At 41.5% G+C, this 14,752-nt stretch overlaps 1 protein-coding gene across 1 annotated transcript in view; it reads left to right on the top strand.

Annotated features, from left to right (window-relative positions):
- The first annotated feature begins 1,446 nt into the window (after nucleotides 1-1,446).
- Nucleotides 1,447-14,752, top strand: part of PKD2 (polycystin 2, transient receptor potential cation channel) — a 51,184-nt gene continuing 37,878 nt past the window's right edge. Inside the window, exons 1-2 of the mRNA XM_043572210.1 lie at nucleotides 1,447-2,183; nucleotides 9,884-9,997. Of these exons, the coding sequence (XP_043428145.1) occupies nucleotides 1,583-2,183; nucleotides 9,884-9,997 (715 nt within the window). The 5' untranslated portion in view covers nucleotides 1,447-1,582. The remainder of the gene's footprint in view (nucleotides 2,184-9,883; nucleotides 9,998-14,752) is intronic.

Genomic DNA, 14,752 nt, shown 5'->3' with positions numbered 1-14,752 from the left:
TATGAGAAGAGATTAGGACACAGACACATATAAAGAGATGACCAATTGAAGACACTAGAGGAAGACCACCATCTACAAGCTAAGGAAAAAGACCTTGGGAGAAAACAATCCTACCAACATCTTGATCTCACACTTTCAACCTCTAGAATCGTGAAAAAATAAATTTAAGTTGTTTAAGGCAGCTAGTCTGTGGTACTTCATTATGTCAGCCTTAGCAAACAAATGAATACAAGGGCAGATGAAGAAAATATACTAACCTAACCTACAGAAATTAAATTTTATCCTTTAAGCTGTCGGAAGCCCCAAGAGGTATCTAAGCATCATGTGACATGAACGGTTTTGGTTCTGAATACAATTTGGGCCTGAGGACACCTTGAGGTGGAGAATGGAGGTGGAATGGACACGTTTGTTGTTCCAATGAGAAATATACAAGAAAACACGGATGAGAGACACAGATCCGATCAGAGATTTGTGGGGCAGAAGTAACAAGATTCAGGGAGATGAGGTGAAGGACGAGAAGAGCAGACAGATGAGGGTATCATGGAGAAGCATAGCTTGGCAAGCTTCAAGTGAGGACAGCGATGCCTCAAATCTCAATTGAGATTACAGGAGGTGACGCAGGCTTAAAAGAAGAGGGGTGAAAGGACAGCATTTAATTTGAGACAGGTTAAGTCTGAGACCATTGCAGAACATCCAGTTGGCTGTGCTCTGTAGAGTAAGAACAAAGTTCTGGCCCCGGCCTAACGGGAGATTGAGACCTGGAGGCCAGACTGGCTCAGGGCAACAGCGAGGAGAGGGGATGGATGAGCTCATGCTGGGAGCCCCAGGGATCAGAGAGTTCCAGGACAGAATCCTTGGGGTCTCCACAATGTGTGGAGAGAGGAGCCGACCAAAGCTTGAAGAAACCATCCAAAAGGCAGCCGCCAGGGCAAGGGACAGGCGGCTGCCAAAATCAGGGACAGGCGGCCGCCAAAGGGCAAGGAAGTCAGCGTTAGTAGTTTGTTGGTAGTTTTCAAATGAACTGAGGATTTCTTTGCCCCTACTGCAGACCAGCGCAGACTGGATATCGCTAGTCCACACCATCTCACAAAATGGTTTTCTCTCTTCTCTCTGTCTCCAATGTGGTAAATCGAGGCAGAAGGGGCTGGCAGTTAAGAGGGACCCAAGCATTATGTCAGGGTCACGCACGCAGCGACAGCTCCAGAAGCCCTGCCCCCCTCCCCGCCCCGCCCCGCCTCCGCAGGCCCCCCTCCCTGCCCAAGCCCCTCCACCCGCACGGAATGTGGGCGCCCGCCCTGGGCGCCGGCTCCACTTGGAACGTGGGCCCCGGCGCAGCTCGCCAACCGCGCCGTCCGCGGGGGCGGCTTCCTCGCACCTCCCCCTGCCGCGCGCCGCGGCCGCTGGGCCAGGCGAGGCGAGGCGAAGGCGGGCCGAGGGGGCGGGCGAGGGACGCGGGACTGCGGGGAGGTCGGGGGCGGGGAGCAGGAGGCGGCGGGCCCCGGGAAGAAAGGAACATGGCTCCTGCGGCGGGCTCCGCCGAGCGCGGCCCGGGGCGAAGGCGCGCCGGGCGCCAGTGACCGCGATGGTGAACTCCAGCCGCGTGCAGCCGCAGCAGCCCGGGGACCCGAAGCGGCCGCCCGCAGCCCGAGCGGCCGGCCCCGGCCGGCTGATGACGGGCGGCGCGGCCGTGGGCGCCGGCCTCGCCGCTCCGGGCGGCCTCCGCGAGCAGAGGGGCCTGGAGATCGAGATGGAGCGTATCCGGCAGGCGGCCGCGCGGGACCCCCCGGCCGGAGCCTCGGCCTCTCCCTCCCCGCCGCTCTCGTCGTGCTCGCGGCAGGCATGGAGCCGTGACAACCCGGGCTTCGAGGCCGAGGAGGAGGAGGAGGAAGAGGAGGTGGAAGGCGAGGAAGGAGGAATGGTGGTGGAGATGGACGTGGAGTGGCGCCCGGGCAGCCGGAGGTCCGCCGCCTCCTCGTCCGTGAGCTCCGTGGGCGCCCGGGGCCGGGGGCTGGGAGGCTACCACGGCACCGGCCACCCAAGCGGGAGGCGGCGCCGGAGAGAGGACCAGGGCCCGCCGAGCCCCAGCCCGGCCGGCGGCGGGGACCCGCTTCATCGCCACCTCCCCCTGGACGGGCAGCCGCCGCGAGTGGCCTGGGCCGAGAGGCTGGTTCGCGGGCTGCGAGGTAAGAGCGCGACCTGCAGCGGCTGATGCACAAACCAGCTGCGGGCGGCTTTCCGGGGCTCCACCTCGCATCCCTCCTGTGTCCCCGCCTCCCTTGCAGGCGCGTACCCCACCTCTGCTACTTGTGCCCTACTTCCGGTACCCATGGCGGACCGCCACTGCGCCCTTGTAGGTGCAAATTTATGGGATACCTCCTTCTTCTAAAAGAAGAAGGTGTGTCAGCACATTTTTACCGCTGGATCTACGTGAAAGCCGTAATAGAATGAAAGGGTACCTCTGGAGATTTTTCTTCTTGTAGAGAATGAAAAAACATTCTAATACAACTGACTGTGGTTGCAACTGCATATCTGGGGCTTCCACTGGTCTGGATGTCCTATTGCCCCTCATTCCATTCTGGAAAGGGTTAACGGTAGTGTTATCCAAGTTATGGGAGGAGTGTCACTGAGTTGTCACTGATGTTTTGGTGATGTGTGTGGTTGTTTTGGGGAGAGCGAGCTGTTGAGATCACCACAAACAGAATAAAATAATGTCTGAGAAAAACAGTTGTGCAGCCACTTCTAATCTAGGCATTTTTCTGAAATAGTTGCAAAGAACAAGTTACATTGTCTAAAAAACTTGGTAGTATGTTTCTAAATAATTAAATCAATGTTCTTTGAAGTTCCAACAAATCAGTGGAGTCACCAGATACCAGCAGCATGTAAATGTGTCAGAGTTCGGTGCGCCCAACTTTCCAAAAGGCAGGAAAGGAATTTTCAGATTTGCCAGTGTCTATTTAGAGGACACAGATTTTCCAGAAGCAGATAGGATCCTGTTTTTGCAAAGTTTTGTCAGAGGCATCCTTGGAAAAGAGTTGCATTTGCTCTCACCGTTCAAATTATTTTAATCTCCACTTTTAAGAGTTTCCATGCTCAGTTCTTTTGAAAGTTTCCCTTCCCCTCTCTTCCCTGTCAGTTTTGAAAATCTTGCACAAAATAACCCAGGTGTTTTTACAGCAATGTGATTGAGACCAAGTCAGTCCTTTACCCACATCCTAGTTCCACCACACATTGACCCTGTGACCTTGAGCAAACTGCTTATCCTCTCTGATCCCCAATTTTTGTTTTTCTTAAGAGATCATTATAATACTTAGTTCTTGAGTGGGGAGAATTAAATGAGATGAAACTTGTAAAATGCATAGCATGTCTCTGTCATGTTGTGAGTGCTTCATAAATATAAGTTAAATCATAAATTTTTAATTGTGTACACTTGGGTACTTTCATGTAGGTGCTTATGCTAGGTAATCTGACTCATGGTGTGACAGGGAACAAAAGATCCTTTTTGAACAACCTATGTGAGTTAGGAAAAAGCCCTAACACTTTTTAAGGTTCAAAACTGTATCCAAACAAATTATATATTACTTTACCTTATTTTAAATGTGCATATTCACTGATGTGAGAGAAGTTTTTTATAAGCTAATGAATAATAAGTCATGATCCTTTTAACTAAGGTTAAGCGTCTGATAACACATTTAACCTTCTTTGAATAAACTAGATAAAAGAATATAATGAAGTGAAATATGTATCTTTGTATGAGTTTATATACAAGTTTATTTCTTCAAAAATTTTTAAATTTTTTAAATTTAAAGAAATTAAAAAGAAAATTGACAATGTATAAGCTCATAGTGAACTTCTGGTCAATGGTCTAATTAGTAGGGGAAGAGACTCAGGAAAATGTTAATTTTAGAAAATTTTAGAATAAATTTTATTTTCTTAAATGTTAAATATATTAAAAATTAAACATATACTTGTCACTTATTAAATAAGTGACATTTGTTGAATAATTAGCGCTGCATTAGGTGCCTCCCTTCCCCCTCCCCCCTCCCCTCACACACACAAAAGAACTAAACCAGCACCAGCACCATTTTCTTATGGACAGAAACCAAGAAAAGTAAACTAAATACCATGAATGAGTTGTGATTTTTTTTCCCCCTCATGGATACCAATGACAAAAACCTCACATGCAATATGTAAGTAGTACCCTAGGATCAAAGGCAGAAAGTATCTTGCAATTTATAAAGGTAGGAGAGATTACTCAAGCTTGGAGTGGTCTAGAGTTTCCCTGGGGGTCTCCTGCCTTCGTGGTTTTATACACTCACTCAGATTTTCTGGGCCTCAGTTCTGATTTATAAAGTGGAAGAGTTGAACTTAATCTCCAAAGTCTTTTCCAGCTTCAACATACTCTGTGTTGTTCTTTAATGACATGAATCCAATATGGACAACAAATGGTCATTTTTGCTCTTTGTACAGTAGATAGATCTACTTAGCAGAAGTAGGATAGTAAAGAAGAAATGTTTGAAGCCTGGTTGTGGGACACCTTGTGTCCAGCCAAGGAATTGAGAATTTATTCCTAAATATTAGGAAATGGTTGCAAGTTTTTAACAGGACCAGAACATGCAGAAAGGGGATATCAGGGGGTGTGCTGTGCAGGAGATCTTGCACAGGGAGACAGACAGGAGGGCCATGTAGGAGGCAGCCAGTGAAGAAGTGGTAAAGATCTGGACCAAAGGCAGTGAAAGATGGCTGAAAGATTTAAAGACTGCCCCCAAACTTAAAGACATCCTCACTTAAAGACATCGTCTTGCTTACTTTTTTTTTTTTTCTTCAAAATCTTTAGAGCAAAAATAAAATCTGATACTTTACATGAGTTATCAAATTTTCTGAATTTCCAGAGTTGAATGTGTTCTATGGATGTATCAACCTGGTAAAGTCATTTCCTGTTTGTTATTTTAAACACCTATGCTTGGGGTTTGGGGTTTTTGTTTTCCTAGAGAAATCCTAAAGTACTGATTGTATTGGTCAGGGTAGGCTAAGCTACTATAAGAAATAGATACCTCCTCTCCCATTCACTATGTTGTATGATCACTGTCCATTTCCAGAACTTTTTCATCATTTCAAACAGAAACTCTACCAATTACCACATTCCCCTGCTCCTGGTGACCTCTATTCTACTTTCTGTCTCTGAATTTTTCTAATGTAGGTACATCATATTAGTGGAATCATATAATATTTGTCCTTTAGTGCCTGACTTATTTCAGTTAGCGTAATGTTTTCAGGATTTATCCATATTGTACCATGTATCCACATTTCATTCCCTTTGATAAATGAATAATATTCCATTGTATGTATACAACACATTTGTTTATCCATTCGTTAGTTGATGAACACATGGGTTGTTTCCACCTTTCGGCTATTGTGACTTTCCCTTTGTTTTTAATCTAAACCTCACTCTATCACTTCTTCCTTTTATTATTTGCACTATAATTTTGAACAAATGGGATTTTGTATTTCCATAGCCGTGGAGAATTTTTTGAGGGAGGGTTGCTACTGTGGGGTTTGTGGAAAGGTGATGCTAGTAACAGAATTTGGGCAATCAACAAACATTTGATGAGAGTCTCCTTTGTAGTGGGTACTAGGAATACAAAGGTGAATTATCATTCACCCAACTCTCAAAGAGCTCAGTTTAGTAGGAGAAACAGATGTAAGTAAATAATTGCAATGCCAGGTGTCAGGTTTGGAAGGGACCCAATGAAGAGAGGGCCAGCTTTACCTGGAGAGGTCAGAGGAAGTGAAACTTGAGTTAACATTTTGAAGGATGAGGGGAGAATTTAAGGAGGGAAAAAAATAGCAGAAGTAAGACCAAGCAAGCCTGTAGCTTCTTGGTATTTTTCCCTCTAAAAAGTTAGAGCTCTTGAGGGCTTTACATGTCAATCTGAAGATGATTCTAGCAAGAATGTAGAGAATGGGGTGAGGCGCATAGTACTGGTTGGTGGGAGAATAGGTCAGGAGAGGCTTAAGCAAGAGACAGAGGGGTGAAAAGGCTGCATCCAAGGCATGTGAACTGGGATAGAGGGAAGCTGGCCTGGAGACAGACAGAAGCCATCAGAATTGTGGACCAATTCCATATGAGGGTTAAGAAAAGGGCCTGTTTTAGGATGAAACCTATGTTTCTGGCTTGATACCATTAACTCAAACAGGGCAAGTAGGTTTCTAGACAAAGAAAAATCTCAGTGCATGGGGCATATGAGTATGAACTATCTGTGGGATATACGGTGGAGCTGGCTGTTATCTGTGGTATCTGCTTGTCTGGACCTCAGGAGAAGGCTAAGAATTCAAGATTCAGGAGTCAGTATCATATAAGGTAGCAACTGAATCTTCTATATTAAATGGCCCAGTAGTAGTAAAAAGTCTCTTCCTTTTTTTTTAAAATATTTTATTCTTTTTTTTAATGTTTATTTATTGAGAGAGAGAGGGAGAGGGTGAACACAAGTGGGGGAGGGGCAGAGAGAGAGAGAGAGAGAGAGAGAGAGAGAGAGAGAATCCTAAGTAGGCTCCACGCTGTCAACATAGACTACAACATGGAGCTCGAACTCACCAAACATGAGATCATGACCTAAGCCAAAATCAAGAGTCAGATGCTTAACTGACTGAGCCACTTAGGCACCCATCACTTCCCATTTTAAAGGTGGCCACGAAATTCAAGTAACTATTAGGAAGGATTGTGTTTGTCTTCCTAAACAAAGCCCACAAGTATCTAAGCACAAAAGAACAGGATTCTTTTATGATATAAATGCAGTGAGAATTTGGTCAGGCTATTCACGGTGAAATCCAAATTCATATGGATTTGGGCATTTACACTGTTCTGAAATTTAGACCAACTAGATGTCAGAAGTAGGACATTTTTTCAGATTTGCACCTGTTTCTGGAGCTGTAGACAGGCCTCTTCCAAGCACTTTATGTGCTTTACACATAATATTGTAATTCCCAGAGCAACCCCACAAAGAGGTAGTCTTACCCCATTTTCAGATGAGGAAATGGAGCCTCATGATGTTAGATAAGATCTCACAGTTCTGAGCCCTCATTTGAACACAGCCGACTCCAAAATTCCACATTATTCCTCATTATTCCTCATTGTCATGATCAATGAGTCACGAGCATTCAGTGTATTTCAGATGGGACGGGGTTAGTGTAAGGCAAATGATCCACACTGAGTCCTATAACCATAGAACTGAAATATTCAGGATGAAATGATATGATAGCTGGAATTAGTTTCAAAATTCAGAGGAATGGGTGAGGGTTTAGATGAATCAAAGTTGGCATTGAGTTGATAACTGTTGAAGCTGAGTCAGAGATACATAAGAATATGAGGAGTTCATTATGTCATTCTCTCTTTGTGATTTTTTTTTTATATATTGCAAAATAAAAAGGTTTTGGAAGTATGTGAATAAGACAGTTGCAACAATGACATTTTTTTTCACAGTTATTTATGTTTGAGACACCTTTGGTGTTTTGGATTCTCCATCTCAGAGTTCCCCTATATTCATATCAGTGCCACTGCCCAGGGGAATATACACTGTTTAGATAATGTGCTCCAATTTTGGGCTCTGAAATTGAATAAGTGCCTTCTTAAACATGAGAGAAGTTGGATATTGTCTGATTGTCCCCCTCACAGCATGTTCTCCCTAACAGCTGGAGACACTTTATGTACTGAGCGTGAGTACCTAAAATGCCAGGCAGGTACTCCCTCTGTAGCTGGGCCAATTGTGGGAAAAGACAACAGCTGATTCTGAAGAATGCTGCCATTTGGGACATGAGCTCTGTCTTTATTCTTATTTTATCAGCTGTGCTAAACATGGAAGTAGTTGGTTACAAGACAGCAATTATTTTCTATTTGTGGATGTAGCCATTTCTCACCCATCAGAATATAAACAGGTCCCTGTGTCCTCAGACAGACCCTATATACACACCCAGTGGGGGAATTGGATGAAATTTTTAAAGCAATAAGCATTTGAGGAAGTAGACTAACTTAGAAAAAGTCAATGAAATGCATAAAGTATATTAAAATATAAATAAAGGGACTTTGTTTCTTTTTATTTGAAATGTTTCATTTGAGGGCTAGAATTAAATTGCGATAGGCCCTTGCAAGTTTAGCTTGAATAAAATTTGATGGGAGTTTGGTTTTTCTATTTATAGGTCGCAATACCATTTGTAAATATTAAGAACTGTGACTATTCCTTAGTGCATAATTGTTTATAAACCATGGGAAAGAGTGAAATCACTGACCAAGTGAGGCAAGACAACAATCTTTCCTGATGATAAAGAGACTAGTAATCCCTACTTATGTGTATACTTTAGGTCTGGCCTCCAAAAGAAATATAACCAAAGAAAGAGTGTGATTGCATCCAGGGCTACTGAGCCTAATATTTGGCTGCCTCTGTGTTATTCTGAGTTGTAATTTTCCATGTCATCTAAATTTGTAATAATTTTTAAATATGATAGAGTTTGAGCGAACAAACATTCTGCTTGCTGCATTTCTTCTGAGTGAGTAATTCCCTGACAACTACCAGATCTTGGCAGAAGCAAACCTGGTCATAAGTCATGCTCCACTTTCCGTGTGTTGAAACCTGTGATGCGTAACACAGTGTCTTTGAATTCCGATGTTGATTTTCCTAAAGGAAATTTGAGAGAAAAAAGAAAAGGAAATGAAATATCCAAATTTAGGAGTAAAATTAATGTATTATTCTAAGGCTTAAAAAATACATAAACACTAGTGATGAAGTCATTTTTATGAAGTAAAAGCCTGGATACCGTTTCTCCCTGTTCTCTGTGTGGTGTCATGGTGGCTCCAGTGGCTGGGTGAGTTTCAGTGACTGAAGGGGTTCAACTCTGTGGAATAGGAGTGTGAGGCAGAATGCAGGGGCCAGGTTGGCTGCCATTCATAGCCGACCTAATCTAACTGAGAGGATTGAGAAGTTTGTCTTTTTTGGAAAATACTAAGTCTCTTCCAAGTAACCAGAAATGTGACTTTACCGCACTGTTCATTAATGGGGGTTTTGGATGGCCACCATGTCTGTCTGCTGGCTGAGTCCAAAACTGCGGTAACTGCCTCCAGCAAGCTCACGGAGGGTTATGTCATCCCACTTAGCCAGCCGAACACTTTTTCCATCTGCTAAAATGTGGAACATGGTTGCTGATTTTACTCTTTCTTCAAAGAGAGAGAGAGAGAGAGAGAAAAGTTGGATGATTGTTGCTTTTAATTTAAAGATGATATGTTAATTAGCATTTTAAAAATCTGTTAAGCTTAGCATGTTTAGTGTAGTCAGTCAGCATTGAGTTTCTTAAAGGACAAAGATGGGTACAGAGTAGAGAGATTTTATGCCAGTGTGCTAGAAGTTAAATGGATATTCCCCTAGTGAAATGATGGTCCAACCAGCCCTTCTTTTCATCAGGGTGACCTGAAAGGTATCATGTGCCATGTAGTTACATCATGTACTAACGGTTCAGTAATAGGATAATTGCCAGGTTGCGTCCTCCCCCCACACAGGAAGAGGTGATGTGTTTGCACAAGTATTTAATCTGCTCTTCTAGGCTGCCCTCATTTCCTGTTCTCTTCCTAAATTTTTATTAAGCCATTTTCTAATAGGATTGGGAGTTTAGACAATGATCAGATTGTCGCCTTGTGATTTGCATATTTGGGGGGACAGTAGAGGTTGATATATTCTAAAGTAAAAGGCACTCCTGCTAAACAATTTCCCAGTTACATTCAGAGCATGCCAAAAAAAAGTGCAAGAGAATCTCCCTGAAAGGTTATGCTATTTATTTTATATGTTTTCTCTGCCGTTCGTTATTTGAAAAATAAAATGTCATATTTTTCATTATTTTAAAGGTCTCTGGGGAACAAGACTCATGGAAGAAAGCAACACTAACCGTGAGAAGTATCTTAAAAGTGTTTTACGGGAACTGGCCACATACCTCCTTTTTCTCATAGTCTTATGCATTTGTAAGTAGAACATTTCCTCCTACTAAAAGAAAAGTTTTGAAAATATTTGACCTGTCAAAACTATAATTGAAGGGAATTGTGTATGCATCAGAGGGGTTAATTCAGAAATTCTCTGTTTTCAATTTCAATTTAGAATTTAGTAAAGCCCTCCTCTCTCCTCTGGTAAACGTTAATTAAAATTCAGCATTATCTGGCCAGTTCATTGCCAGTTGTGACCATTTTCACTATGACACGCGTCTCGCAAACTGCCAGACACCAAGAAACCAAGTAAAAGGATTTTTGCATTAGATTTCCTGGTAAATACACAGTCACTATTTTTACATCAATTAATGTAAAGTCTACATAAGAATTATTTTTAGCAAAACGGCTTTCCAAGTGTAACTTTCAGGAAATACAAATAATGTCACCTAATATTGGTGACATTTTATGGATATACATATACATATTTAAAAGTCCCAGTCTTTTGGATTTTGATGTGTTAAATGTGTTCATTTAGTTCTTAATATCTTCCAAATCTTCAGTGAGCACTGGACCTGTACTCTAAGGAAACTTACTGCAGTCTCACCTCTTTCTTCTTCTCTTCTTTCATACGTCCATGCGTCCTTGGGGAAAGGAGGGGAGTCCAGACTTAGCCAGAAACAAGTCTTAGAAACCATTTGCTTCAGAGTCCAGAAGGTCATAGACAATGGGTTTTATCTTCTCAGTCAAAGAGCACTGAATGATGGGAGTCCTGTCCTGTTCTCTCGAAAGCCTTTTATGAGAACAGACAAGGAAGCAGATTTATGGCAACCGGGACCTCTTACCATACTCCTGGGAAAGGAGTTCATTCTTACCGTGCACACTTAGAAATGCTGAAAAATTAACGCCAATCTTGAAAGGACTCCCCTTCTTTTTATATGGAAAAAATCAAAATTTAATCAACAGTTTGATAATGCCATTCCTAGTACATTAAAATTGACCACCTTGAATTCAGTTGACTAAGTGCAAAAAGCGTTTTGAATTTATCAGATTTATAAAAGGAATAAAAAAGGTTTCTAAGTTGAACATAAAGGATTGAGGAAACATTTAAGTTTCAGTTGTAATTTTAAGAAATTGAATACTGATTGGGGCGCCTGAGTGGCTCAGTCAGTTGAGCGTCCGACTTCGGCTCAGGTCATGATCTCGCAGTTCATGAGTTTGAGCCCCACATTGGGCTCTGTGCTGACAGCTCAGAGCCTGGAGTCTGCTTTGGATTCTGTGTCTCCCTCTCTCTGCCCCTTTCCCACTCATGCTCTGTCTCTCTCTGTGTCTCAGAAAATGAATAAACATTAAAAAATTAAAAAAAAAAAGAAATTGAATACTGATTTATTTACTATTCCCACACACAGTTTTTATTAATGCTAGTCAGCTCTTGACGAGCTTTAACAGGGAATGACTTCTTTTTATATTTTCTGAGACTTTGCATTTCCAAGTGGGAACTTAAGCAAAAAAGAAGTTATTTAAGCTACAAAGTTTGTATGTGTCAACAACATCCATCTTCTTGGTTTTTTTCTGTTACTTGTTTAGAAAGGAAATGTCATTAATTATTTTTTATTTTTATTTTTTAAGTTTATTTATTTTGAGAGAGAGGGAGAGAGAGAGAGGAGAGAGAGAAAACACGAGTGGGGGAGGGGCAGAGGGCGAGAATCCCAAGCAGGCTCCATGCTGCCAGTGCCAGAGCCCGACTCGGGGCTTGAACTCAAAAACAGCGAGATCATAACCTGAACTGAAATCAAGAGTTGGACACTTAACTGACTGAGACACTCAGGCACCCCTGTCATTACTTTTTAAAACATTCTATCTACGATAGAAATGCTAAAAAGCCTGAAAAGATCTATTCATTACAATAAAAGTTGTAAAGGCAGAGATGTGGTATCTTTAACTTTTATGTTCTAAGCTGTTAGAGCTTAGAATATTGAAGGAGATTTTGCTCCCTGCATAGGAGCTTAAATATTAAGCTACAGTGGCCTTAAATATTAACAGGTTGATTGGGATCATTGTTAAGTTTTTTTAAGCGTGACATAGACACATACATACATATATGTCTTATGCAAAATGTAAGTATCCCTGTAAGTAAGTCTAGGTTTTCTATGCCCACCCCCCGCCCCCATACCAACTGCTTGAGCATCAGAATCACCAAGAGAATTTTTTTTTAAATTGCCGTTTTCCCAGATCTGCTAAATCAGAGCCTTCTAGATGTGTCCCAGAGAAGTGAGTTTTCAGATGCACTGACAAGTTTGGGATCTAGGCCAGATAAATAAACCAAATAGCTAGAGTTTTAGGAAACATGCCTTAAGGCATATAATTAGGGTTCTCTTGTTTATTGTAGAATTTTTAAAGCTTTTTTGTTCTTTTTCACACTAATCACATTTTTTTCTTATACCAGTAGCTACATATTTTACATAGGCAAAGTTTTATTTTCAGAATATTGTAGAATCTCTGGTTAAGAAGGGATCTTAGCAACCATATGATCAAACCTCCACTGAATGCTAAAATTGCACTCCAGCGTTCCTCTCAAGTGGTCAGGCATCCTATGTCTGATTGAGTAACAGTTTCAAGTTAAGGGACTTACTTCTTTTAAATAATTCATTTCATTTTTCTATGGCTATGTTAGAATGTTCTTCCTTATATGAAGCCAAGTCTACCCCTGTCTAACTTCCTCTCTTAGTGCCCCCTCCAAGCCCACCTTTACCAAGTACCTTTACCAAGTTCTCCAATTTAGCCTATCAGAAGTTTGGAGACAGCCATTCAAGTCTCCCTTAAGACGCCTCTAGGTTAAGCCTTTTCAGTTCCTTTAACTGTTAATCATGTCATTGGCGATATGCCTTTGAGTACCCACACGATAGAAATTCCCCCTGCACATGTTCTGTTTATCAGGTCCCTTTGAAAGTACAGTAGCTCCTGCCTGTGTGGCTCAGTCCATTAAAGCATCCAACTCAGCTCAGGTCATGATCTCACAGTTTTGTGAGTTCTAGCCCCGTGTCAGGCTCTGCACAGCTCCAAACCTGCTTGGGATTCTCTCTCCTTCTCTCTCTGCCCCTTCCCCACTTGCACTGTCTCTGTCTCTCTCAAATAAATAAACTTTAAAAGAAAGAAAGTATAGTAGGAACCTCATGATGAAAGAATGGAAAAAGTGGGACTATGAGTGTCCTTATTCAGATACAAAGCTGTGGCTCCTGCGTCCTCCCATCACCTGACCCTTTACGTAAATGATTCCTCAGTCTCTTCCCCCCAAACTATAAATCACTGTGTCCCCCAGCTAGTATTTGAACACTTCTTCCTGGAACATAGTCCTGAAAGGACTTCCCTTTCAGCTCTGTTAAATTCCATCTTATTAGCACCTGCTTATCATTCCAATCTGTTGAAATTATCTTGGATCTGGAGTCATTCATGTCAGTATCAGCTGTTCCTCTTGGCTTCACTGGATCAATAGAGTTGATATCATCCATGTTCTTATCCTGATTAATTAATAATAAATCAAAAAAAGTTTGGTCTAAGAGCATCATCCATTAGTGAAAGCTCTTTGAGTGGAGTTCACTGAATTATATTATCATCTAGGTCAGAATGTTCAAGAAATAGGTTAATAAGAAAGACTTTTTCTTATTAATGCCCATCTGAATAACTCCATCATTCTTCTGCTATCAGCTGTTGGCCGAATCAAAAAGGAAATGAGATAAGTAGACATGATTTATTCCTAGCAATGCCTTACTGGCTCCTAGTGATTGAACCCTTTCCCCATTGCTCAGAAACCATCTCTTTAATTGCTAGTTTTAAAATCTTGCCAACAGTATCAATATCAGATGGCCAATAATATCAAACTCATTACTTTGTGGGTATATGAGAGAATGTACTTAGCCCTATGCCTTGCACATGGGAAGCTCTTGATATGAAATAGATAGGGATCTGGAAGGCAGTTTGACACAGTAGGAAAAGTATAGATTTTTTTTTTGCATCAACAGAGATCTGAGTTCAAATTCCAGCTCCACTACTTATATAGTAGGTAAGCTTGAACTAAGTTATTTAACCTTCCTGTATCTGTGAAATACTTATTTTGAAAGATTTCGTGCAGGTTGGGAATAATACACCAAAAGATCCTAGGTACTGTCATGTGAGAATAGTAAAAGCAAAATTCTTCCCAGAGATCGTTGACCGCGGCCAAACTCTTTCATCAGTAGGTTCTAAGAAGTATAGGTTCTAATTGTTTGAGCATTTGAGCCTAAGTGTCCCTCAAAGCTTATCTTCCATTTTATCAGTGTTAGTTCTAAGCCCTTGTATCTTTAAAATCAGTCTGCATAAACCCAGAGGAGAGAAATAACATGGGGACTAGGTAATCCTATTTTCTCTGTAATTTAGAATTTATTCTTACTTGAAACCTAAGGTTGCTATGAATCTACCATCAAAATATTTATTTTTATATGGGTTACTGTTATAAATAGTAAGAGTATTTCTTTGTGTGACTTAGATGCTAAAGTTAAGGAAAGGAATAAATATTATTAAAGATCTTTGGAAACGGCAAAAAAAAGTCTTTGGTGAATCTGTGATAAAAATACATTTGCCTCTTCTTTTTTTCTGCTCCCTCCAGTCTTTAAAGTTTCTCAAATTTCCTATGTTTAGACATTATAATGGAAATCATAAAGAAAAGTTAGTTGAGTTAGCATCATAGAAATGTAGTTTTTGTACATGTCACAGAAATAGATAAGATTAAAAGGCAGAAAACAATTGTAAAGAATATTTACA

The sequence above is a fragment of the Prionailurus bengalensis genome, chromosome B1 (genome assembly GCF_016509475.1).
Source record: "Prionailurus bengalensis isolate Pbe53 chromosome B1, Fcat_Pben_1.1_paternal_pri, whole genome shotgun sequence".
Taxonomy (NCBI): domain Eukaryota; kingdom Metazoa; phylum Chordata; class Mammalia; order Carnivora; family Felidae; genus Prionailurus; species Prionailurus bengalensis.
Note: the sequence above shows the minus strand (reverse complement) of the source record. Positions and strands in the feature narration are given on the sequence as shown.